This window comes from Syngnathus floridae, chromosome 7 (genome assembly GCF_059516105.1).
Source record: "Syngnathus floridae isolate MCC-2025c chromosome 7, RoL_Sflo_1.0, whole genome shotgun sequence".
Lineage (NCBI taxonomy): Eukaryota > Metazoa > Chordata > Actinopteri > Syngnathiformes > Syngnathidae > Syngnathus > Syngnathus floridae.
The window spans coordinates 14,760,161-14,785,156 of record NC_142419.1 but is presented as its reverse complement, the minus strand read 5'-3'; the positions used below and the strand labels follow the sequence as shown (position 1 = coordinate 14,785,156).

Genomic DNA, 24,996 nt, shown 5'->3' with positions numbered 1-24,996 from the left:
AAATTCAAAGAGTGGAGCCGAGTGCATTTCAGAGAAGCGCTGCCATTTTTTCCAAAAGAGATTTCAAAGGTCGGCCTATTTTCGTTCTTTTTTTTAATTCTCGGGGTGTCGCCCCCTGCCGACGTTGAGCGAAAAGCAGACGGCCGACATGACGGATCAGCAAAGAGTCAGGATGAAACATCTGGCAAAGCGAGAGCGGGGGTCGGGCGTGTTGAAGCGAGCGTGCCGTGCATGAAATTTTCATCGGAGCGTCAGTGGAAGTGCATTATGGAAGCAAAGCAGCAGAAAATCTCCTGGAGGAAGACGAGAATAGGAAGAAAATATATTCCTTATTTATGGCGTGCGCTGGCCAAACAGCTGACTGCATTCATTAAGCTAATTAAAAGGAAGATGCGTCGCGTTACGTTGCCATGTATCTGTGTGAAATATCAAAATATAGTATAAAGCCTCACTGGTCACACCATTAGGTACACCCAGATAATACAATGACCTTCCTCCTTCCATCCGAGTCTTGTATAAACCCCCGGCGCCCTCCCCAGTGCAATGTTATCTTTACTCCCGGCTGTTTACTCTGCTTTCATGTCAACTGAGGTTCTTTTCCGGACAAAACATAACAATGCCGAGGTCGTCCGGGCCAGGTAGCAGCTAAGAAAGCCAAGTGAACCTGCTCACAAGTTCCGGCTGGTGGACATCTGAGGATTCCAGTTTGAGAGCAACTACTTTATGATATCGTCTCTAGGCTGTGTGTGTGGTGCGGGTTCTCTTTATTGACCTCATCTGAAGCCAGCGTGCCTGTGACTTATTGTTTTACGGCTCGGGGGAGTTAAAAAGAAAAAAAAAAAAAGACAATGGACATGCTCCTGTGTTGCTTGTACTTTCTCAAACATTATTATATGGCAGCATGACTATATCAAATGTGTGTGTGGATTACAATACATGTGCGCCCCCCTCATTTGTTTGACACACACATTACACGGCAGCGCTTCCTCTCCGCGGCACATCTGCTCGCCGCATCTGGAATACGAGGGGAGCCGAGTAGAGGAGGAGGAGGACGAGCCGGGGATAGAAAAGCAGGTGTGTTGCTGAATTGTCGTTTGTCAGCCTCAAAGGCTTCCATCTTTTATTTAGGTCGCGCAAACATTTGGCGCTGTGCTTTTGGGGTCCAGGTTCTACCTTACAGGACTCCTCTGTTATGTCAATTCATATCTGCCCCGAATGCCATTTCTTTATATGAAAAACCTATTTTCAGCTTTAAAAAAATAAATAAATCAGAGTCCCTGGAGAACGCTGCCATAAAGTAGATGCAGATTAAAACAAAGTGACAGCCGCCGTAAATGCACAATTCTTTGTGCAAACTCATCTTAGCTAATCACTTGCCAAGGCTTGAATGAGACTCTCGATAAACTCCCGAGTGCAAACAAATCCCTAATGGACGTGCGCGCTCAACAAACACTCCAACGCATGCGGCAATCTCTCGTCCAGTTTAGCGGGCCGCAGCTGAGCCAGACTCGCGTGGGGGCGCGGGTGCGGCCGTCTTCGCCCACGCCGCAGCTTTGGCTTTTTGGCCCCACCGACGTATAATTTGCACACGTTTGGCTTTGACCGCGACACGACGCAAATGAGAGAGCCGCACGCGCCGCGGCAACCGTGTGTGGGTTCTGACCCGCTTGATTGTTGCTTCTATCGGAACCGCAGCGAGCGAGCCAAAATGCGTGCGCAAAGTAGTGAGAAACAACGCCGCTATTTCTTCGTGATTTAATTTGTGAGAGAACACAAGTTTGATTTATGTTTAAAAAAAAAAAATCTTTACAAGAATCTGTGCTTAGCATTTAAAATAAGCAAAATGGCGGCAGGTTTGTTCACCAAATGGTCGGGGAGCAGCGGGTGTGTGGTGGTGGGGTCGTTTTTCTTGTGAGCTGACAAGGAACAAATGTCAAGGTGTGGAAAAATGACACACAAAGAACAACAGCAGCAGTCATCGTTATTATGAGTAATCGTTTCGGCCGAGGAGACAGCAGAGTCGGTTTAGCGGGTCGGCCGCGGCGAGCTCAGACTTGTCCGCCTGTCGCAGATCGAAGCGTCATCTGATAAATGCACGCCCGCCATTATTTATTCAAAACCGCCAGTGGAAATTTTGCGACGTAGCATTCTTGAGGGCGAAGGGTAAAAAAGAGTGCAGCGGTGCTGATTCCAATATTTGGCAGAAGAAAATTGCAAAAAACGATTCCATAATCAAAAAAAATTGGTTCTCTCAATGGTGTTTATGAAAAATTGTTGAAACTCAGCTCATTGTACAGATCTCATTTCCTGTAGAGAATTGAAATAAATATTAAAACAAATTGCGCAATCATGCCTCTGAAGAAACCTCTCGTGCAAGTTTTTAGCAAACTTTTTCAATCACATACTGCCTTTCTGTCGCTCGAATTGACTGCCGGCCTGATGGCAACTGCTGAGGCAGCGGAGTTGCGTTGGCTGTCCTGCGGCGTGCCAACGCTCACCGCAACAACACAACAACGGAGACTTGCAAACAACCGCAATGCAAAGTCGACACGACACAACAGACCGCTCTGATTCCAAAACGCCTCATGTTTTGGCTTCTCCAGTGTGTCTTTGCGTTGCCACACCCTAGTTCAGGGAGAAACCATTTTTTTTTGCATGACACAGGCCAACCCCATTAAAAACCGTCTGATTTGTTGTCAAAGAAATGGGGGGGAAAACACAAAACTACTCAACACAGTGTTGATTATTTCCCAACAGTTCATCCACTTCAAAATTAAAACGAAATTGGATTCTTAATTGGATTCATTGAATTCAATTCCAAGCCCTTACTCACACACTGCCCCCTCCCATTCACAAACATGACACGAACCTCGAAGAAAAGTTCCCATTAGGGCTGGGGCACATGCCGCCTTTTGTAGCAGCAGCACATTAACAGCACAAAGTCTATTTGCGCTCATTTTTACACCCTCTGGCAAGCTGCCACTTCTGGAATAGACTTAATTCCGGAGTGTCGCATTTCCACAAACCGGATCCAAAGTGCACCCCCCCCCCGTTCTTTTGCATACTTCCAAGCATTCATCATCAACTACTGATTAGCTACGTTCTTGAGCTCATCTCGGAACTAAAAGGTTCAGTAACCTTCTGATTCCAGAGGTGACAAATGTGCGAAGACTGAAGTTAAAATTCAACTCCTTTACTAAATTAAACACAAATTATTGACAAAAATAACCTTGGCCTGAAAATTATACACAAGTAAATACTTTGCCTTTTAATTACCTTTTACTGAGCTCAAGATGAGGAGCAAAAAAATGAACAGTCATCTTTTGACCATAATAGCCCCAACAGTCAATATTTGTCGCAGTTCACAGCCCCACTTTCTAAAAGCCCCGCCCCCAACATGCCCCCCCTCCTAATTTCCCCAAAGTCCGCCGCTGCACTTTAGTGTCACACGGCTGCTCCTCTCTTTCACAACCTCTTCGAAGCTTTGCCTCCCTCCTCTAATTGCACCAAACTGGTGCCGCTACCTCTTTTTACACCCACTCAGCAAGGGGTGACGGAGGGCTTGATTACAAGGAGAACGGGCCAGTGACACAGCCAATTATTTTCACCTATGCGCCGCCGCCATGTAATCTTAAACGGCCTCTGTGGTCCCAGAACAGTTTTTGTGCCCCTTACCAACACGCTGCCGCTAGCCCCCAGAGACTTCGGCTGCACAAACAAAGCCCTTGCTAGCTTTCGCGAGCTCCTATTAAGCCCGCGCCACCTGACTTTTCAACGAGTAATGACTCACATTTTATATTTGTTTATTCCCAGCACAGAAATTGAGGATGAATACGTATATTGGTGTTCCGAGAAACAACCAAATTAACTTTTCAATTAAGATTTTTCAGATGGCGCTGTATGGCGGCAGAGACTCGGTTCTTTTTATAGCAAGCAGCAGATCGGGGGAAAGTGAACAATTGTTCAAAAAAAAAAGTCTTCTATCTGTTTTTGCCACTAACAAATGAAGTTTAAAACCATCAAACTAAACATAATACAAAGAGAATTAAATGACTTTGATTTAAAATAACCACATAGCTTAAACAAGCTTCATGTTAGCGCTAATAACTAACGCTAATCTACGGATTGCCCGTTCCTAGCCGACTTTACTTGAAGTTTTTGTCATTGCAGTTGAAATCAAACTTTCCTGGTCAACTGTTTCCATGTGACAATTTATTCCATTATGCCGTTTACGTCAACAATCTTTTTTTTTTCCAGTCGTATGACAGGCGTTAATTGATGTAAATCGTGTGAAAATGGCGTTCATTTGTCTTTTTAGCGCAGCAGTTGCAATTGTTTTAACACTTATTAAATGTGCAATTGTTTTAACACTTACTAAAATGGACTGCCTGATCAAAACAAAACAGGACTGAATCAAAAGTGGAACATTTATGTATCTAATCCACTGACCTTTAAAATCCTCCATGAAAATAATCAGTCCATATCAAGCTCACATTACACACGACTACAATATATATTATTATAGTAGTCCGACATAAATCCAAATCGACTTCAGGCATAAGTAATAGCATTATTAACAGCATGCAAGCCGCATTATTGCTTGGCTTTAGTAGGATTCATCCCTCCCAGGACGGCCATTCCACTTCTGCTCGCTTGGCTAACTTCACTTACAGAACACGCCGCATTATATAGTAGTAATGCGCCGTACATGTGTGGATGCAATTTCAGCTGTGCGGCGCAAAGAAATGGGCAGATAAAAAAGCAGAAGGATGCTTTTACAAGCCAAGCATCAGGTGACACCAACGTCTCTCCAGGTGCTTGCTAAAAATAATAAGACACGCGGCTGTGTGGGGAAAAAAAACAAAAAAAACACCGTAAACTTTCACCCTAAAGGAGAAAGTTGAGCACCCTGTCGATAATGAGTCAGTTTCCCCTGACCAGATGTCACCGTAGAGAGAGAAAATAATGAGGAAATGAATGTTGAGAAATGTGTTATATGGGACTAGGAGTGATCCTGTAAGCTAACAAGCTAACAACCTTCACGCGAATCCCAAACAAAGCCTTGACACATTGACAGAAGGGAGCCAGCCAGAATGACAAGTTTGCAAATGAGCCAACGCTAACCTGCAGTTTTCTAACACTACATTTGCATACTGCCGCATTTTCAACAAAAGACAAGAGGGGAAATGGATCCAAGCGAAACTCCAATACAGACACTTGAGTGGAGGCGATCGTGAGGAGAATCCACAAGAACGCCACTGTATCTGCGTCACACACAGAATTAGATATGCTTCGATTGAAAGGAAGATTGCTGATGCAAAACGGAACTATCGGATTGTACGCATGCTCATATTAGCGCAGTTATCAAAATACACATATCGGCTCCAGATATTTTTCTGAAAACATTTAACCCTAAAACCAATCAAAATTGAACAAAAAAAAGAATGAAAACTAATAAACCTGCTATAAAATGTGATTAAAATGAAGAAACGAAACAACAAAAGTTAAAAAGAAATTAAAGCTAACTGTAATGACAAATACATAGTAACTATTACAACCCTGATCTGATCCCAACCAGCCACCCGGCTGTATTGTGACAGCGGGTGGAAAATGGGTTTCATTTTATATTTATATTAAAAAAAAAAAAAAGGTGCCCTCCTTTATATTCTCCCCTCGATATACGGCGCTAAGAAGTGCGAGACGGCAGCTTGTTCCCAACAAATTGAAGCTTTTGAAGCACTTTCAATCACAGAGAACACGGCGAGGGTTTCCATGTACATTTCAAAGCGCATCTTGGACATCAAACCGGTGACAGTCAGGGGTGTCAGGAACGCCGACATAATCTGACGGCGGGCCCCGTAAGTCCCGCCGAGCCCCCCGGCGTCTATGGAAAACAGCGCTGTCAGCCTCCCCCCCCCACCCCTTTTTTGTCACTGTCATTTTGCATCTGCGGCCGCCTGTCATGCTGAATGCCAAGCCGACGCCGGCTGCGAGCGCCCGCATCAGACAGGATGCTGAACAAAGGCGGCGGGATGATAGATGATGTCGTACAACGCTCGCACTCTTTGTCAGGAGGATGGGGAAGGCCTCTGTCTGACGTCTACTGATGGATACCGCGATGAAATCACAGAAGGGGTCGAGAAGGAGCTATCGCGGATTGCAAAAAAATATGATCCCACTCCTGATTTTTACCCTTACTAACTCTTTGTAGAAACAGTAGTTGAAGAAATTTCTAGTTGTGAAAAATTACCTCGTACCTGTACAAATAATTTTTCCAAAAATATTTTCTCCATGTTTTCTTTTGTAGTTATATTTACCACTACTAAAAAACATCTTCTTCCACTAAGATGAAAGATATGATTCGCACTTGGGCTCCCTCCAGTGGTAGCCTAAACAAGCTATTGTGAAACATTACGCGTTGAGTTCAGGCTAAACACAATATTTCAATAAAGTTGGATTAAATTTACGTTTATATTTAAACAAACTTGATTTTACACCTATTGTGACGTTTTAAGGACAAAGGTGGCTCGCTACCTGCCTGATGGGAATTGACTAAGTCAACAGAGATCTTGAAGCAAAACGGAACCCGGTGCTAAATGACAACAATTCCAGCACAGCTGTTGTGTTGAGAACTGCTCCACTCGCACTTTCTCACCCACACCTCCCCCCCCATAGTATATCTGTTTCCGGGTGCTCAAGTGGAGGCACAAAAAGTACCCACACTCTCTACTTGTGCAGACGAAAAGAAACTGGTTAAAAAAAGATTTTATCAGGGGAAAAAAAAGAGCAAACTGTCAAAAGTACTTCAATATAAAACCACAAACGATATTATATTCAATTCAATTATATTCAGAATGCTTTGGGCATGCGTCAGCGCTTTTGTTTACTTCTCAGACACGCCCTGTCTTGGCGTTTCCCATTTCATAATTTGTCTGTACGGTGAGAAGTTGATAGGTTAATGAGTAAGCCCAGGCCGGGTTTAGCGGCGTCACGCTAGCATGTTGCACATGAAGTGCTTCCCCGTTAATAATCATGGCTGCTGTGATGTCAATTTATAGATTAAGTGTTATTCTTCAGGATAATTAAAGCTTTACATTTAGAAAAAAAAAGCAAACGCAACACTTTTAATGATGTGTGAAGATCCCGTTAAACGCAGCGGCGATCCGTTGTGAAATGCTTCATTGCTAATAGACGCGCCATAAAAGCTTTAATACCTACAGGAGGCCACTGCGAAATGAATGTCGATAAGCAGCCGAGAGGCAACGGTAGTAAGCGATATCGACGTTTGCCGCTGACCCGCGGACAATTCCTCGTGAGCCGCGCGCGCCGTAATTGATGGGAGCGGTGAGGGCGTTTTTTGGGGTTAATCCAAATAGAGTGTTGGATTTAACTATTTTATCAGTCAGCCGCTCCTTCGACCCACTCAGCTCGTGTTGTTGCCCAAACATGCACGTTTATGCGGGATGGGGCAACCGAAACTTTGACGTTATGTTCCGTGACGCAGCTTTCCGGAGAAATGCACATTTGTTTCTGCTTTTAAGGCGACGAAAATAACTGAACTTTCCAACGAAAGGTATCATCGTTTTGAAGGGCTGAGGTATTGAAAGAGACAATTTCGTTTTTATAAAAACAGCCACGCAAAAATGGTTCCATTTGGTGCGCTTGTTAATCATGAGCGGACCCACACAAAATATACAAGTCTTACAAAGTGCATTTGCCAAAAAAGAGCCGGCAAGTCTGCAGGCTTTTTGGTTTGAAGTGATGTCACTTCTACTCGTACAGCACCTGAGGACTTTTTTTTTTTTTTTTTTTATCTGTCCCTCAAAGAGTGTCTCATGTGGGGACAGGAGCTCCTTTCTTTTTGCGGTGTGTATTAAAACGTTCTTTGTGTCACACCATGTGAAAGGCGGGACGGGCGACAAAAGAAGTCCAAGTATGCTCAAGCACACCTGGAGACGGCATCGCTGACCCTCTTGAGTAGCGTTATTAACCCTCCCTCGCCCTTCTCATCACCACCTACGCAACGACGGTAACCCCCCATCTTTGTTTTCCCGCCGGCATCTGCTTCCAGCCAGCAGGAGTTAATGCGGCACTGAAGGAAGTTGGACAGCTGCGATGTTGGAACGGCCAAGGGAGTGGGTGGAGGTGGTGGGGAGACTTTTATGAGGCTAATGTTCATATCAACACAAGCGTAAAAAACGACTAGACTGGACATTTAATAGCCCCCCCAACGTGGGAAGTCTCCATCTTAAGCCAGTTTAAGGCTCTTCCTACTGACTGTGGTTTATAGAGTTGTACTTTTGGAAATTTATTTATTTGTTGACTTTGCACAGTGTGTAATATCTAATGGCACGATTGTGGTAAGATTTAGATTTTTTTTTTTTACACGTTTTCTGGAAATTACAGGTGTCTGATCTGGCTGACCTTCGTAACCATTATTTTTTTAATTGGCAAAACGTCATCTGCGTGTATGCCGACATGTCAATCAAATGAGGGGTAGAAGAACATTAACGTCTAAAAAAAATAAAAATAACACCAATCTGACTTTTCCAGCTACACAATTGGAAGCTGATGTAGGAAGAGGAGGGGGTGTGCAGGGAGGAGACGCTGAGCGTAACAAAGCATGTCAGCTCCCTTTTCCAAGGATAAAAATACTAAATCTCTCCCAATTTTACGAACGGATCAAGAAAAACGTTTCTGTCTCTGCTTTATTTGTGTCGGGGAAGTCAGTTGGTTTTTTCGCAGTAAGCCGCCTCCCAGATAAGTCACTCAGTCTCCCGTTTACGGCGGCCGTGATGCCGCCGAGCCTAAAGCCTACTCGTGCGCACAATGAGGTCAGCACGTGACCCAGCGCACCCCCCCGCCCCTCCCCGCACGCCTTCCAGCGCTGGGTACAAACTCATCCCTGCGCCCCCGGTGTTGAGGACCATCTGACTGAATCTTTAACATGATGCTGCCCCTGACACATTGCATGGGAAGCAGCCCATTCCCGTAGCTAAAAATAACCCCGCATCCCAACGCAACTTCGAGAAGTCGACCTGAAAGACATCCATGCGCACACGCTGTTGCCATGCGTGCCTCCCTCCCATGTAAAAGGCACCGCGGGGAGCAAGAAGCCTTTACTGAACATTTTAACCGACGCACCCTTTTCAACATTCCGACAAGGTTCGTAAATTCAGCTCCAATGGCAAAATAATCCGGTCAGTCAAAAGTATATGGAAACAAACTACACTTTCTCTATTGATTTTACATCGGGGAACAATATTTCGCAAATGTTTTACACCACACGCATTCTTGAACACCGTGAGGGCGTTGGCGCACCACTTTCCCAAGGCAACGCAGTCCAACTGACCAAAAATGAATTGCAACAAATTCCAATTTTGTGTTGATATTGACACAGAATAGCTACACAACTCCATCAAGCCAGCAACAGAATTGGCGCACCACTATTCAACAGCTCAACACACTAAACAATGTAAGCTGCGCACCCCCCTTCAAAATCCTAACAAAAATGTTTTTCCATAAATTAAATTGTAACAAATCCCACTCAGCAAAATTTTACATCAATTATATATCATGGAATGTGATTTCCCATATATCTTTTATACCATGCGCTACTTCAAACATGACAGAGTTGGCACACCCAAAACAACCCATAGTATATTTTTAAACAGATTTGAAATATTCATAATATTTTGAGAGCATAAAATGTACTCAAACTACTTGGCTATACTGCCATGTTAATTTGACACCTTGCCGATATTTAAATTACATCCAACATTACAATTTTAATCCGGCGCACCCCCGGAGGGCACACTGGTAATCCCCCAGATCGCAGCATGCGGTGCAAGTGGGAAGGTTACTGACTCCATAAATGGCTCCTTCTTGCGCACCTAGGTGGGATTTCTTTCCCTCTCCTGCTTTGGATACTGATTTACGACATCACGCAACTCTCCGTGGCTCAAGCCTTGTTGATTCATCGTAGGCCGCCGGCTCCTGACAACCCCCCATAAATATGAATCGTAAATCTAAGGTCGAAGTTACGGCGGGGGAATAATCTGACATTACCGACTCGGAATATTAAACGAGCGTATTTGAATAATCCCTTCTGGATGTCCTCCTACGTGAAGTCATCTCCGCCTGTTAGCACGTTAGCTTGTAAGCGCCTAGACATTAAGATAGGCATCCTAATCAGAAACTGGAATTCAATTAAGATCCCTTTTTATTAAGGACCGCGGAGCTGTGAGAACCAGATTCAGACCGAGCAAAGTAACCGCACAAAGAGACGGAATTACAGCAAAGTTACGGTAAAGCCCGTCATCCGCTCGTCATTCACAACTCTCGCATCTGTAAAAGATAAACAAATGAGTCGGCGCGTTAGAGTACAAAGAGGCTATTCATGTCGCTGAGATCCTGAAATGCTTTTAATGCACAATAACAGCATCCAACTCCTGCGGGACTAAATTACTCGGATGTATCGCGGAGAAAGGTTGTTGCTATTCGTAGTCCAGAAATAGTCGCGGGTCTTTTTATTCCGACATCACGCAGATGGACAGAGTATTTTCTCGCAAAAAAACTCCATTGGCCAGTCCTCCCGCCGACTTTATTAGCACAAGTCTCATCTAGTTGGGAAATAACAGCAACGGCGGCCTGGTTTTAAGCAGCCTCCGCCCTCCCGACTCGCTCCCGCAGCGATTGTTGTGTTTCTCTTTTGATATCGTCTGCTTGTTGTGATTGCAGATGGGCTGATTTTGCGCTGCTGGGGGTTCACAGAGAACACGGCGGGAATGCGTATATTCTCCACACGGAGTCTTAGGGGAGATGAGCCGGCTGATGAATACCGAAGCCGCTATTAGCCGCAGATATGTATGACAGGGTGGCTGTTAGCATTCATCACAGAGCCGAGTGGAAGCTTCGGAATCAGATGATGCTTTTCCACTTCTTTGCCGTGAGCCAGCCCTGGGCTTTATATTTCACGTGGTTGTTATTGCTGTTTTCAAATTGGATTTATTGTTTCTAAGGTATGTAACGTCTTGTGAAAGACGTAAAATGAAGTAAAATACCAACAAGAGGAAGGCATAGTAAATGTGGCACACCTAAGTTACACTGTTTTAGATTTTCCGACTCGTACTACATTTGCTTTTTGCACAAATAATATACAATGCGTTTTTTGGGATTTTTTTTCAGATTAATTTTATATTCTGTTGTAATATTTTGGTCATAAAAAGAGCATAAAATATTTTTTTATAATATTTTAGCCTTAAAATATTTTTGTAATGTGCAATTTTTAATCTAACGAGTATTTTTATAATATATATGTTTTTATTTTTTGAGTGTTATGTGATTATGAGAAATTTTGTATAATATTTTTATACAAGGTTATCTTTTTTAGGTATTTTAGCGTAATGTTTTTATAGTTTTAATATTTGTGGTTTTCATGTTTGTAATTTTTGTCTCAGCATCATGTTCTATGTGAGATATTTTTTGTCTTTATAGTTAGTGAGGGGTTTTTTTTTTCAATAATTTTTTTTTCCAAATATTGGCCTTCAGATTTTTCTTATAAATTCAATAAAGGTGGATTGAAGTCTCCCAGTCAGGCAATAATCAAATCCAGAATGGGCCGCTGTAAAGTGGACGAGCCAAAACTGTAATGATGCAAAACAGAAGCAAGGCCACAACCTGATCCGAAGGGCCTTGTTTGCGCAAGAGCGGCCAATAAAAGGCAGTCGCCCAGTCAAGGAGAGATGAGGCAGGCGTCCTTTGTCTAAACATATCACAAGCGCAAAGAGCGCTAATGAACATGGCCGCCGTTCAAACCGCAATCAGCACTTTGGCAAGCGCAATCGGCCACAGTTCTCCGGGATGCTCCAAATCCTTCTTTGCTTTTTCATGTCACATCATTCGATGCTCTGGACAAACAGACCTACCTTCCCTTCAAACAGACATGTGTCTGACCGTGATTCTTAGTTTTTTCTATTATTTTTACTCTAATAATTTTACATTTTTAATATTTCCTAATATTTTTTTCTCTATTCAGTTTGTACGTCTTTTCCGAGGCATTCAGGAGCCCATCCTGAGTTACAAACAGGGGCATCTTTGTGACACGAGTGAAACAAACGCCGACGGATTTCTAATGAGCTATTGACCTATGAATGGCGCCTCAGAAAATGACAGCTACCAATACTGACCTTTCAGCGAGACGAGTAAACATTAAGAAATTCCTGCAAAACCTCACCGCGCCATTCTGGTCCGTGCCAAAGTGTCTGTTAGAAACATTAACTCGGAAAAAAAAGGCAAACTTAAAGCTTAAGATGGAATAAAGAGGACACGCTTTGCTTGTTTGAGGAAATTACAGCATGTGGGGAAGTCATGACGATTTTTTTTTTTTTTCCAATTATTTTTAGTTAGTTTAGTTTTTTAGTTCATTTGCTTTTTTTCCTCCATAATATTAGTATAGTTTGCTTTGCATCTTTTACAAAAATGATCCCAATATTTAAATAGATTTCATTTAGAATTTGTGTGAGGTATTTTTGGGATGGTTTCCGTAATAGTTTAAGCATTACAGCGTTGGCTCTTCCATTGTGTCGTCGGCGACGATGTTGAGCGCTACGTTAGCTTCTCGTGCTAGCCACTGTGCATAATTCACTTCCCAGGTGCTGTCCTAGCACCACCTTGTGAATGTCCGGCTCACCCACCCCGGCCCCGCCCATTCGCCTGACCTCCATTTCCCTCTCGGTCACTCTACGGCAAATCCGAAAAGCCTCCCGGCATCTCCATAGCGACCGGGCTTCAGTCGGAGCAGATGGCCTCAGTGTGCCGCGCGGCAATTAAACAGCCAGCGATGAGCGGCGAGGAGAAAAGTGGGTCAGGATCGGGAGGCGGGGCCGGAGCGGCTCGCGTTTGGGACGTGCTCCACGGTCATGCCTTCGAGGCCTATCACGCCCCCCCACACACACACACACAAACACACACAGTTAAAACAAACACACGCCCAGAGAGCGCATTTCAAAATTTGAGATTCGAAAAACAAGGAGTGGTGAAAATTTGGAATCCAACAAACTTTTTTGTCAACATATGATCATGCAAATAACACACACACATCCCACCCTCCAAACAAAACAGAGTGAGGAGAGCAGAACTTCAGGCAGGATTACGGTGGCAAATCCCACCATCCAATCGATAGAATTAACCCTTAAATCCCTCCTCCAGATAAAGAGATGGAACACAACACAACTGGATTTCTTTACTCGCCTTAAGCAAAAAATGTGGGTCACTGCCAGCGTCGTGGTTGGCTCAGCTGACTTTCATTCAGACGAGCGGTGGGTGGGAATGCGAGTTTGAATGGTCGCCAAATGCCCTACCACTGACTGGCGACCAATCCAGGATGACGGTGGGCTCGTTTGTCATTGCGACTGACCGGGTAGTGGCCAACGCAGATCCACTTCAGGGGGTGAAAAAAAGGCTCACTGTGCCTTTGAATAGCTCATTAGACTCATTTAAAAAAAAAAAAAATTAATTCCAGCAAACGACGGCACTGTTAATTTAATTCTCACTTTTCCGTGTCATTAAGTCACAATTACGCAAAAAAGAGAAAAGATAGTGTTGAGTGGCTTTCCCGACAGGGGGAAAAAAAATAATACAGCTGGAAAAAATTAATGAGCTCTCATTGATACAAGCGTCCTCGACATGTTCAAAGGGAGACGACGCCAAGAACGGGGGAGCGAGGCGAACTGGAATCATGCTTGGACGTCGGCCACGTTGGGGAACAGCGGGTCCAATCCCCCTGCGGGGCCAACATGAGGATCTTCATCTCCTAACTTTCCTTTTTACATGCAAGCTTTGTTTTATTTTTATTTTTATAAAGCCCTGATAGCAAATTGACTTTTTAATTGCTTGTAAACAAAGAGCTATTTGTGTTTTGGGTTTTTTCCAGCTTCATCACACAACCCTAAGTATGAGTTAGCTTAGCTGGACCAGCCTTTTTTGAGGCTGGTAACTATTCTTTCCTGTTGATTAGTTATCCGTTTGTTACTACAAATTATATCATATATCGTTATTATTTTTATTATTTCTATTTTTATTATTTTTATTAATTATTTGTATTATTATTAAGATCCAGCACATTTTAACGCATCTATCCACCAACAAGATCAAGACAGTCTGGGGCTGCTTTGCCACTTCAGCACCTGGACTACTTTTGCTAAAACTATTTTCTTCTGTCTGCCACAAACTCCAGAAGGCGAAGGGTCGCCAACCCAAAATTCCGTGAGTCTTACGAGATCAGTCAAAACGTTCTAAAGTGGCTTGTGATACAGACAAGTCTGCTCTGAAAACAGTTGGAAGTGAAAGCAAGAAGCTCCACTCCCTAGCTAGTTGTTGCCGCATAATTTAGCGTCATGTTAACTCTGAAACACACGTTTGACCTTCAGGGGTCGCCGCCCTCGACGTGACATTTGTCATCTTCTCCGCTTGACTGACAATCACGGCAGGATACAAAATGGCTCCCCCAGCGTGATGCGGACTAGCGGGATTTTTCAAGATTCCGCTCGCTGAGGCAAGATGTCTACGTGCGCTCCCATGTGGAAAAACCCTTGAAAAGTTATTCAGCTGCAAGAGGCGAAGGGGGAGGCAGGGAGGGAGGGCGGGATGCGGAGGTGGGTAGCGAGAAGAGCAGGAATTTATTTCGAGGCATGACTAAAGATGCTAAAAGTTCAATATTTTGGCAGCGATACAATCTTTGCTTTCCGAAAGGGCACATTTCATTTCACAATTTTACCGTTGGCCATTAAAATTTCAAAGGCTAGACCGTTCTTGTCTTCAATTACTCCCAAATGTATTTCTCAGTAGAATTGTACAATTGTCCAATTATTAAAAGCTTTACATATGGTATAAAATGAATGTGTAAATACAAAAAGGAGTCTGTAAGGCGCATGCGTCTCTCGTGCTACACTTTAAATTAAACCGGAGCCAAAGGCACAAACAAACTTAATCTCAAGACGATTTAATGAGCTTAACCCAGAGAAGAAAGTCAACCTGTGGCTTTACTACAAGACGTGAGCTCCTTACTACGACTCAACATGTTTTCCTCACCAAGTTCTAAAAAAAAAAATATAATAATAACACCGGATTTATTCATCTTTGTGTCAGTAAAACAGCAAAAATTAAATAAATAAGGCAAGTGGGAGTCCTCCCTCGTCCGTCACATAAATAATACATTTGGGATGCGGCAGTGGCCTGGTGAGAAGCCTTCAACTCCGGAGGCGCAATCGTCTCGTCTCTTTCACGTCAGCTCGCTCGGTGTTGTGTGTTTTGCATTAGCGTGTTTGCTTCGCTCGTCTAATTGCGTCGAGGGAGCCCCGGTGCCGGTGCTGGCCCAGCTATTTGTGTCGCGCATTTTCTCCAAAGAAGCATTACAGGGCGTTGTGGTGGCTAATAAAAGCAAGCAGGTGAAGGCCGCTTGACACCTGACGTTACGCAAACATCGCACTGAAATGCAGCGGGGCTTGAAAACCGGGCTATCGATTGCTAGCTGCATTAGTGCCATTTGGTTCTGGCACGGATGGCAACACGGGAGGATCAATGCCACATTGCAGGTCACCGTGTTGTCTATTTTTATTCTACTCCTGAACTTCACTCGCAATAATATACATACATACAATATATAAATCAAAGTGAGCTAGCTTAATGCTAACATATGATGTGAACCGCTGTACGGAACGCTAACAGAAATTAGCCTACCTGTTTTGGTGATTATAAACCTTCAACCAACGGCTACTTTACTTATTTGGAGTAGCGACACATAAAAACAGAGCCGACTGCAATTTTATGCTAAAATTAATGACTGAATCTCTAAACCATGCCCTGCATGTTAAATTTGGCAACGTCGCTGTGTTGCTAGCTTTGCGCGCACATTCACAACAAAAAGTGGATTTCAATACCAAGCAAAGTCAAGCCAGCTGTTTCTATCCTATTGTTTTCCATTTGATTTCTATTTTAGCGGGAGCAAGTCCCAGGTCCTAAAATAGGCAATTAGAGACTCAAGTCAAGTCTCTCACCTCTGCTACGAATCCCGAATATCCCCCAGTGGGAAACAACAAACCAGTGTTATTTGATGCAAAACCTTCCTCACCGCTGCCAAAACCGCAGCCGACACTCGTTTACAAGCACGCCGATACTTTGAAGCCTCGTCATCTCCCGGTGAGATATCGTCGCGGCATATTAAATGAGCCAACATTAGTCATTTAAAAAAAGGAAGCATTTCATGCAACAAAGTCCCCCCTTTGTATTGCGAGTGCGGAGACTCGGCAGGGAGAGTCGAGATAGGAGACGTTTTTGGTGTGTGTGTGGGGGGGGGGGGGGGGGGGGGGTGAAGGGTGGGCTCGGAAAAAGATGTAAAAGTCTGGCAGTGGAATCTGACGAAAGAGCCACACGCGTGCGTGCGTGGGGAGGATGGAAATTTCATCGCAGCTTACTTTTCTGGAGCGTGAGGTTAGCGCTACGTTTTAAGAGTTAAAGACTTTCATCAAAAGAGGGGGGGCAGGTTTGACAGAATATGGAGGAAGGCAGGAACGGATGGTTTGAGTCACGATTTGGATGTGGCCACCATTCCCGAAATCTGAAATAAATCTCACGACATGCTGGAAAAATAAGTCGGTGTTGACGTAACAACGTCTTCATTCGAGGATTAAAAAAGACAGGGTCGTTGTTTCAAATATTTCATAATCAGGAAAACAACCAGAAGAGAGGAAATTCATCAATTGGTGAGTTCAATTCAAAATGGTGACCGGGAGACTTCCTTGGGGTCATTTTTTAGAGTCTTTGTTTTGCCAAACTGACAACTCATTTTTATAGCGCAACAAAAAGAAAGTTTTCTTAACCTTTCTTTAAGATCCAAAATAAGATAAAGCAACTTTCAATTGTCGGCTAGCCAGACCTCACAAATGTTAGCGATTTTATTTACACAAAAAGTAATTCTATTTTATAACCTTATCTAAAAAAAAATAAAAATAAATAAAGATGGGCAAACTAATATTTTTTGGGGCGGGACAACAAATGTTTTTTTTTTTAATGAAATAGTTTCTACCTGATCATTCTCAACAGCTTGACGTCCACCCGCTATCGACTAACCGCTATTGGCTAACCGTATTTTGTTTCGTGCTTGTGTCCTCCAAACTCTCTTTAGCCTGCATCTTATCGGAGGAATGGTTACAAGAACTAATGGAGGAGAGCAAATCTGCTTTATTTTAAAAGCCTCCAGCCTTCAAAGTGTTCGGAATTATCGGCCTTCAATCTCTTACGAACCAGCGATTTAACGCCCCAGTCGTGAATTTGAAGTCTTTTGACGAGTACATGAAAAGGCTGCATTAGCTTCCACTAAACATCTCGTAAAGAAATAAATATCATTTCCTTTGTCGTCGATGTAGTGTATGCTGAGAAAGGTTGTCGCTATGGTAACAACCGAAGAGACTCGTAGCAGTCCTATCAGCTATTTGCGAACCGATTAATGCGTAAAAAAATAAAAATGTCAGCTGTCGGATCTCCTCCAACGTTACTTTGGAGAAGATTAAGATCAATTTAGGAGGCATTACAAGCCTATCAAACAACGCCGGAACTGACAAACACAGAAGAGAAAGCGCGCGGGACGGAGAGAGTCAAATCGAGCGGGATTTTAACCGTTTAATCCCTCGACAAGAATCTGTCTGCTAAATAGACGAAGAAATGTTGAGGACAGATTAATGCCGAATCAGAAAAGCTCGGGGCGAGATTTGATCCCCTTCATTGATTTCCTCTTTTGCTTGGCTTTGCTGATTCCGCCATTCCGGTTGAAACAGTGTGGAATGTCAAGGCTTTAAAGCAGAAAATTGCAGAGAGCTGGAGTCCCCCCCCCTCATCTTGATACAACATAGACTACCAAGAAGCAAGACAAGACCAAATACGATCAACCTGCCATCTTACGTTCGTGACATATTGTCTTTGTCAATCATCTTAAACATGATTTCATTTCCCTTTTCATGGAAAATCGGCAAATAAATCATTCAACTGTGATGCAATGATCGGCCAAGAAAGCTCCCATAGCAGTTTCGGATTGGTCCTGAAGCTGAATAGGGCCAAAATACAAAAAGGACTTCCTGTTCAATTTCAACTACGGGTCCTTGGAACGTCCATCTTGTCAATTTTTTTGTTCACTAACTTCCCAGAGAGGGAAAATAAAAAAAAGTCAAAAATATCTGCTTCAAACCAAAATGGCTGCTTTCCCTTTCATTTTCTGACATCTGTCCTCATGAGTTTTTAGATTGGGCTAAATGTCAGCCCGATTCAATATTAACCAGTTTAACAAGTGTTGAGGGCTAATTTATTCCAACTTTCCAGGAGGTGCGGCTAAGTGAGTGTCTAGCAATGAGCATAAAATCGTCTTCATTAAACCGATGCGTGGGTTTTGCCTACAAGTAGTCAAAATACTCCAGGTGATATTAGCCTGAACGCGCAGGAATAACTTAAGCACAGAGAACAAATTCACGGCTAAACTGCTCAGCTGGGAATTTCAACCATTCATTTATTCCTCATCATGACTGGAGTCTCACCCGTAAGCAGATTCCGGGCTTGGGCCAGGCAGGGGTTGAACTTAATTCATCATTCATTCTTTCTCTCTCGCGATTGTATTAGCGCGCAGAGGGCCGGCGCTCTCGCTAGCACTCCGTTTTAGCGCTTTCATGTCATGTTTTATTCAGGCCCGCCCGTCCAAATGCGACCTTATAAGCAAAACGCCAAGCGGGCCTGTTTGAACTCTAGCGTGGAAAGAAAAAACAATTCAAATACTTTTAGTGAAAATGAAGTTTTGAGAGTGCAAATTACCGCTAGGCAACTAGCTAGCCCGAGCGGAATATAAACTTTGTTTTGCTAACAAAAGACATAAATAGAAGGGAAGAGAGTTTCCTTTCAGAAAAAAATTGTTTGATACCACTTATTTCAGACTAATTATTCGCCACTGGCGCAATATAGTGCCACCTACTGTCAAGGAGGACTTACGCAACAAACACTAGCAATGTAATGTCCGCTAATGCTAGAAGTTGACCTGCACTGTTTATTTAGGGGTTAGGTTTAGAAGTGTGGCTTGAGTGTGAAGCAGCCGCATTACGCAACCATTACCAAATTTATTCCACAAACTGCGGCATGGAAACACAAAGAAAGCAATTCAAATATTTTTTTGACTGAATAAAAGTGGTTTTGAAAGCTCGGATATTACTGCGGGGCAAGTCGTGGCAGACAAAACGGAATCTAAACTTTCCATTTCACGCAGCGTTCTGGGAGAGATTTGACAGCAGCGCCGCCGCCGCCGACAACGAGCCCCGAACGCTCAAAGACAAGTCGGAGCGAGCGAGGAAGCGAGCGCTTCCATTAGCTCCCGCCGGCAGCGCCTGCGAGAGAGAGAGAGCGCCGCGGCTTAATCTCCCGTCAGCTCGCCTTCAAGCAATTCCCCCGGGGACGCTGCTGCCCATCCATCACGAAAGGAGATGCCCCCCAGAGGAGGGCGGAATCACAGCAATTAGTAGTCACTCTCAAACTATCAAGCCTTACAATCCCCGTGCGATTTCGCCAACAGCGTGGGGGACAAATTGCCACAAACGAGCAAATAAGCGAAACCCGAATGACGCTCGCGTGAGCGCCAACCTCCGCCAAGGAAAGTCTTAATTTGGTCCAGCGCCAAAATGACAACACACGACATCATACATGAATTTTCAATTTTCATTCATTTTCAAGGAGTCGCTTCTGTGTGGCTGAGGAAATTCCAAAATTGACCTGGACTCTCCCCAAGTCCCATTTCAGTTAAGCAGTTCTCAGTTTATCTTAAATCACTGCATAAGCAAATGAACAAGTACATGCCTCCTCTAGCAAAGAAAGAAAAGAAAGAGTTATTTTGGATTGTTAAGCAAAGTAGGGAAAACAAGCCCTGGATCAGCTAAATCTAAAGAGCAGAGTCATACCACCACCACCAGGGCTCCACAGTCCTCATGCACCATTCACTGGGAAACTAAAGGAAATGGCGGGAAAGTCCACCAAATCGAAGGAGTCCCATCACAACAATGTGGAAGAGCTTTGTTATTGTAGGTTAATTTCCAGCAAAAAAACAAACCGGGGCTTACCTCCACCGAGGCTCGACATTTGTGATGCATCATTCCCTGGGAAATTGAGAAAAATTCAGCAATGTCTCATGGCTTCTCATTCAAATATTAACTTTCAAGTGTGAAATTCCAGAATCTGAATTTTGGGCGGGTGATTGCCTAACACCTCCGAGTCCCCAAACCTGAATGTATTACTCTTTGAGAAAATTTAAGAAAGTTTGGCGGAATTCAACAGGCCCCACCAAAAAAAAAAGCAAACATTTTTTTATTTGTTCATCTTGACGCCTCACACACATTTTTTTTTTTTTGCAAGATGGCACAATTAGTCCTTTATTCCTGGATCCAAACAACAGTTTGATTGCTCAACAAACAACGGTGCATACCTCCACCAAGGCCCAATTATGCTTCGGAACAACACTCTGGGGAATGATGTCGTCTAGCAAACAACTTGCCGCTTTCTCAACGCTGTGTCAAAGTAATTTGGATCCCCAGCAAACCAACAAATGGCTGAGGTCAAAAATGTGCAACGTCAGCATGCTAATTAAAGACACATGTGCATCCCCCGGCACTTTCCTGCCAGAGTCATCATCAAACATCCAGAGTAAGACCTTCGAGTGCCCCCAGTGGCCTCCGACCCGCCCGACCGCACTCGGCTTTGGTCCGAAATCCACGGCCGGCCACCTAAACAATGGAGCCGTCGATCACGACGACGCGTGGCTCGACTTAAACGGCCAGCCGCGCGGAAACACGCTCTGGCGGCCAATGCGCCGACTCGCGCCAAGGACGTCCGGGATGTGATTTCTACTCGCCCTACGTCTTGGTTAATAACTCACTGCTTCCCGTTAAATAAAAGAGACATCAGAGCCGTACCTCCGCCGGCCACCACCTGGCGGAGGATTCCAATTAAATCGAAAGTCTGGACTCGCGGCCTGCCAAAGACAGCAGGCGCTCGTATTACCCGCGCGCGCCGATCATCGTTTTGGCGAGCCTTCGCTGTTTTGGAATCTGGCGTGTGGGTTTATCGGGCAGCGTTCCCTCTGACGACGCAGGGCGTCCCGCTGCAAGCCCGGGACACGCCCACTCCAGTGAGGATCGACTAGGGAACAGGCTGTATATCAATAAGGACTTAAAAAAGAGGCTGGGCATTTACAGCGACGCCCTTTAACCCCCGGGGGCCACTGAGAGCAAATTCTTGTTGCTACGTGTCTGACAGACAATGATTCAGACAGCAGCTTTTTTCCATTAACTCCCAGTTCAAAATAAAACTGTGGAATAAACCAATGCGGGCTCTTGATCGTTTCATTTGGTCTGAACAATTAACAGGCTGAATCGGTATTTGCGTGTTCACACATCTCCACTTCCCACTGCTCAGGTCTTGTTAAAAAAAAAAAATTGAACGGGATGCATCGGGGTTTTTTTTGGCCTCAATTGATTAACGACGGCAGCTTCGCTGTTCAAATCCGATTTTTGAAGCATCTACGACCTCATTTGGATGCGACGCCAATTTCCCCAACTGTGGCAAAACATCAGAACGTTTTTTGCATGCGTGTAAACGCACCCTTAGGAGAATCTCATTTGACACCTGATTTCATCCTTTCACTTTCCCCAAAATGCTTCAAGTACAATTCTGGACACATTTTCCACACACAGCCTTGATTGAACTGCTTCACATGCCCCCCCCCCAACACACACACACAAGGGAACGGGACTAATCCTGATCTTCTCCGCAAGCAAAGGGATCATCTCACTGTAAATCACACGGAGCTCTTTGTGATCAAAGTATCCAATCGCTGTTAAAACACACCAGCGAGCAGGGTCGACATCCTCCTTGTTTTTTCACCTTGGAACAGGAGGAGGAGCCTGAGGGCCTTTTTTTAGGGGGAGAAAAATGGGGAATATGGCACATTTTCCATGAGGAGCACCACTGACCACAGATATTTATTGAGTTTAAATTGCCTTTGACAGGCTTTAATGTGCAAAAGCACATACAGCCAGTAGTCAGTGGCTGGAATATATTCCGAGACGCAACATTCCCACTGCAACAGGGTCGAATCCACAAAGCGGAATAAAGGATTTGGACAAGAGAGGATGAAGGGAGGGGGAGTCATTACATTAAGGAGATTCATCCCATTACAACTGGAGAGCAGAGGATGCTTTTATTCCAACTCCCCCCACTGCCCCCACTCAAATCTAAATTAGCCTAACTTTGCAGTGCCTCGCTCACAACGCCATCTGCCGATCATCCACGTAATTACACCTTTTTGTGAACGCGAAATAACTGCTCTGCAGCAAACACACTCCAAATGTAATATTATGCGGATTGGCCTGGGCATTTATCCATGCAATGACTAAAAAAGTCCGTGGCAACAAAATGAAAATAAACAAATAAACAAGGTTAAAAGTCAGTTTTCTTTTGTTTTTAATGGGCATTACCTTGGACGTGCAGCACCAAGAGGAGCACGCAAATCCCCGCACACAGCTGCGCCATGGCACCTCAGCTCTCCCGGGGGTCTTCTGCGTTAGAACCGCGCACAAAGAGCGAGCATGCAACTTGCGCAAATCCCACTTGTGGGGGCAAAAAAAAAAAAAAGAGAGAGAAAGTGGGGGGTCCCCTGGACTGAACTGGACTGCTACCTCCAAAGCCAGAAAAAGAAAACTAGAGGATCATCTAAAAGTCAGGAGGGTTCCACGCTTGACTTCCACGGCGCTTTCGAGTTGAGCCTCAAGCGCGCCGCTCTGGCTCCATCCAAGTCTCTGGATCGATGGCCGGAGGGGAAGTTTCCCAACACTTCGGCGTCCCGATTCCCCTTTGCTGGGTCAAGTTTCCCGCGGTGGCGCTGGGAGAATGGCGGGGAAAGATCCGCAAATGTCTCCCGGAAAGAAAGTCGGGTTCTCGATTTCCGATTGACACCGTGGAGCTCCACGCAAGTGACGGCCGTGTGCTCACGGCTGCTTCCCGAACAGTCGACTACTGGCCGGCTGAGTGAGTGAGCGAGTGAGTAAGTGAGCGAGCGAGCTAGCGAGTGAGCGTCCCCTCCTCCCGCTCTACCTTCCACAGGGAAACTGACGTCACAGGAGGGGGAGGAGTCGGGACGCTGGAAGGATGGGATGCGACGCGGCCCGCCAAAATGCGCGTCCACGCGAGCGCGCACCAGCGCTTCGAATTATACTTAAGTGCTGTTTTACATTTTATGTACAGTACTATATTACATAATATTTGCGTGTGAATGGGGAAACAAATATTCAAATCACACGTACGGAAGTATATTAATTCCATGATCGCTATTTATTTCATATTAACAATATTCCCCTATTGAAATTCAACTGTTCCATTCCCCAAAATGTTTTTTCTCCTTCCTTGTAAACTTTGCCATTACTTTCATGTTATGTGCATTCAAACTCTGGCGAGTTTTAATACATTAGATAAACTCACACAATCAACCAAGCAATCATATCTGATGATGGTCTCCAGCTCCCCACATAGGATACAAATATTCCCCCAAGTAGCCAGAGGCAGTAAAATCATGGCAATTCTTATTGGATCCTTTAGGAGTGTAGCCTCCAGTTATATACATGCATAAGCACTTTAATAATACCCACATCCACTATTGTATTGTTTCTATGTTCCTACTTTTTGCAACACCGCTGGGAAGCATTACGTAACTGCAAAATGACCATGAAAGTGGCACCGCCACTTTAAATGACCAAAATAAAATGGCCAAATTGGTTTGGTAGCTCATTAGAGTTGCCAAGTTTTGTTGTCTCAAATGCCGCATGGCTGTCTTCAAAACACCCACCGGGGAAGCATTCGACGATCCCACCATGTGTGCATATTGTAAAGTTTCCGTGTTGGTCGCTGTAAAAACACAACAATGTCGAGGAACAGGTGAGCGAGTTCACATTATATGCCAATTGTTGCTGGAACGCAAGCACAGCACGTTCATAAAAGCATAAAAACACTTGGCTATTCCTGTAAAGTTTTTCCCACAAAAAATATAAATGAGGTTTGATTTTATATATGAATTAATGCAGAGCTCACAAATCGTTTTTTTTTTTTAAAGCTGCAAATAAAACGAAAGATAAATGCAAGCCGGAGTTCGTTTCAAACTAGAGATTTTCAATAACAAATTCCACAATAGATTTGAGTCAACGGGATCTCAAGGCAGCAATGGATTGTGAGGATCAAAAGTAAAAAAAGTTGTCAGAAAAATACTCAAACCTGAAAACTGATTTTTGTGGCATATATTACATGTAGTGTGTATTTTTATTTTTTCAACTCCGCCTGTCTGGGATTTTAGGAAAGAGTTTCCACTTCAAGACTAAACTAAACATTGACTTGGCAGGATCGCAGCTTCACTTTGAAGTGAGTGTGCAGAGTTTCAAGAGGCGTCATATTCATTTGTCGGCGTCACGGCTTTACATTAAGATGCTTTGCGATTTTTGCACGACGTCGACGTTGAATTCCAACAGGAACATGATGTAGCCTAATTAGCTGAATATCTTTGCAAGCGCTTTGATGGAGGTATTTGTGTAGGGTTTTTTTTAAGCAATACTATTTGCTTTGTTTTAAGGTTTTATAATGGCTCAAATTGAAACCTGGAATGAACTAAATAAGAGTGATGGCGGAACATTTCACGGAGAGGATCTGTTGGGGTTTTCCGAGCACGTTTCCAAGCCAAGTTGTAACAAAATCACGGCTGATCCAAGCAATTCTGACGCCCACTTTGTGTATTTTCACTCTAAATTATGAGCTGCGACATGTGCCACTGCATGACAATGACACGTGTTGGACGCCATTTGTGGCGCCGCCGTGTGTGCTTTCGAGAGATCGAATGTCCCCGAAATCATGTTGCCAAAAATCATTCTTTTATTTGAA

General features: G+C 44.1%; 1 protein-coding gene across 5 annotated transcripts in view; it reads right to left on the bottom strand.

Annotated features, from left to right (window-relative positions):
• nectin1b (nectin cell adhesion molecule 1b) overlaps nucleotides 1-23,139 on the bottom strand; it is a 106,477-nt gene extending 83,338 nt beyond the window's left edge. For 2 of the 5 annotated variants that reach the window (XM_088380626.1, XM_088380629.1), the window contains exons 1-2: nucleotides 22,554-23,139; nucleotides 20,142-20,177 (exon numbers count right to left, since the gene is read on the bottom strand). In XM_088380626.1, coding sequence (XP_088236752.1) covers nucleotides 20,142-20,177; nucleotides 22,554-22,608 — 91 coding nt within the window. In that variant the 5' untranslated portion in view covers nucleotides 22,609-23,139. The remainder of the gene's footprint in view (nucleotides 1-20,141; nucleotides 20,178-22,553) is intronic. The other 3 variants (XM_088380628.1, XM_088380630.1, XM_088380627.1) reach the window with 3 other exon arrangements.
• Between the last annotated feature and the right edge of the window lie 1,857 nt (nucleotides 23,140-24,996).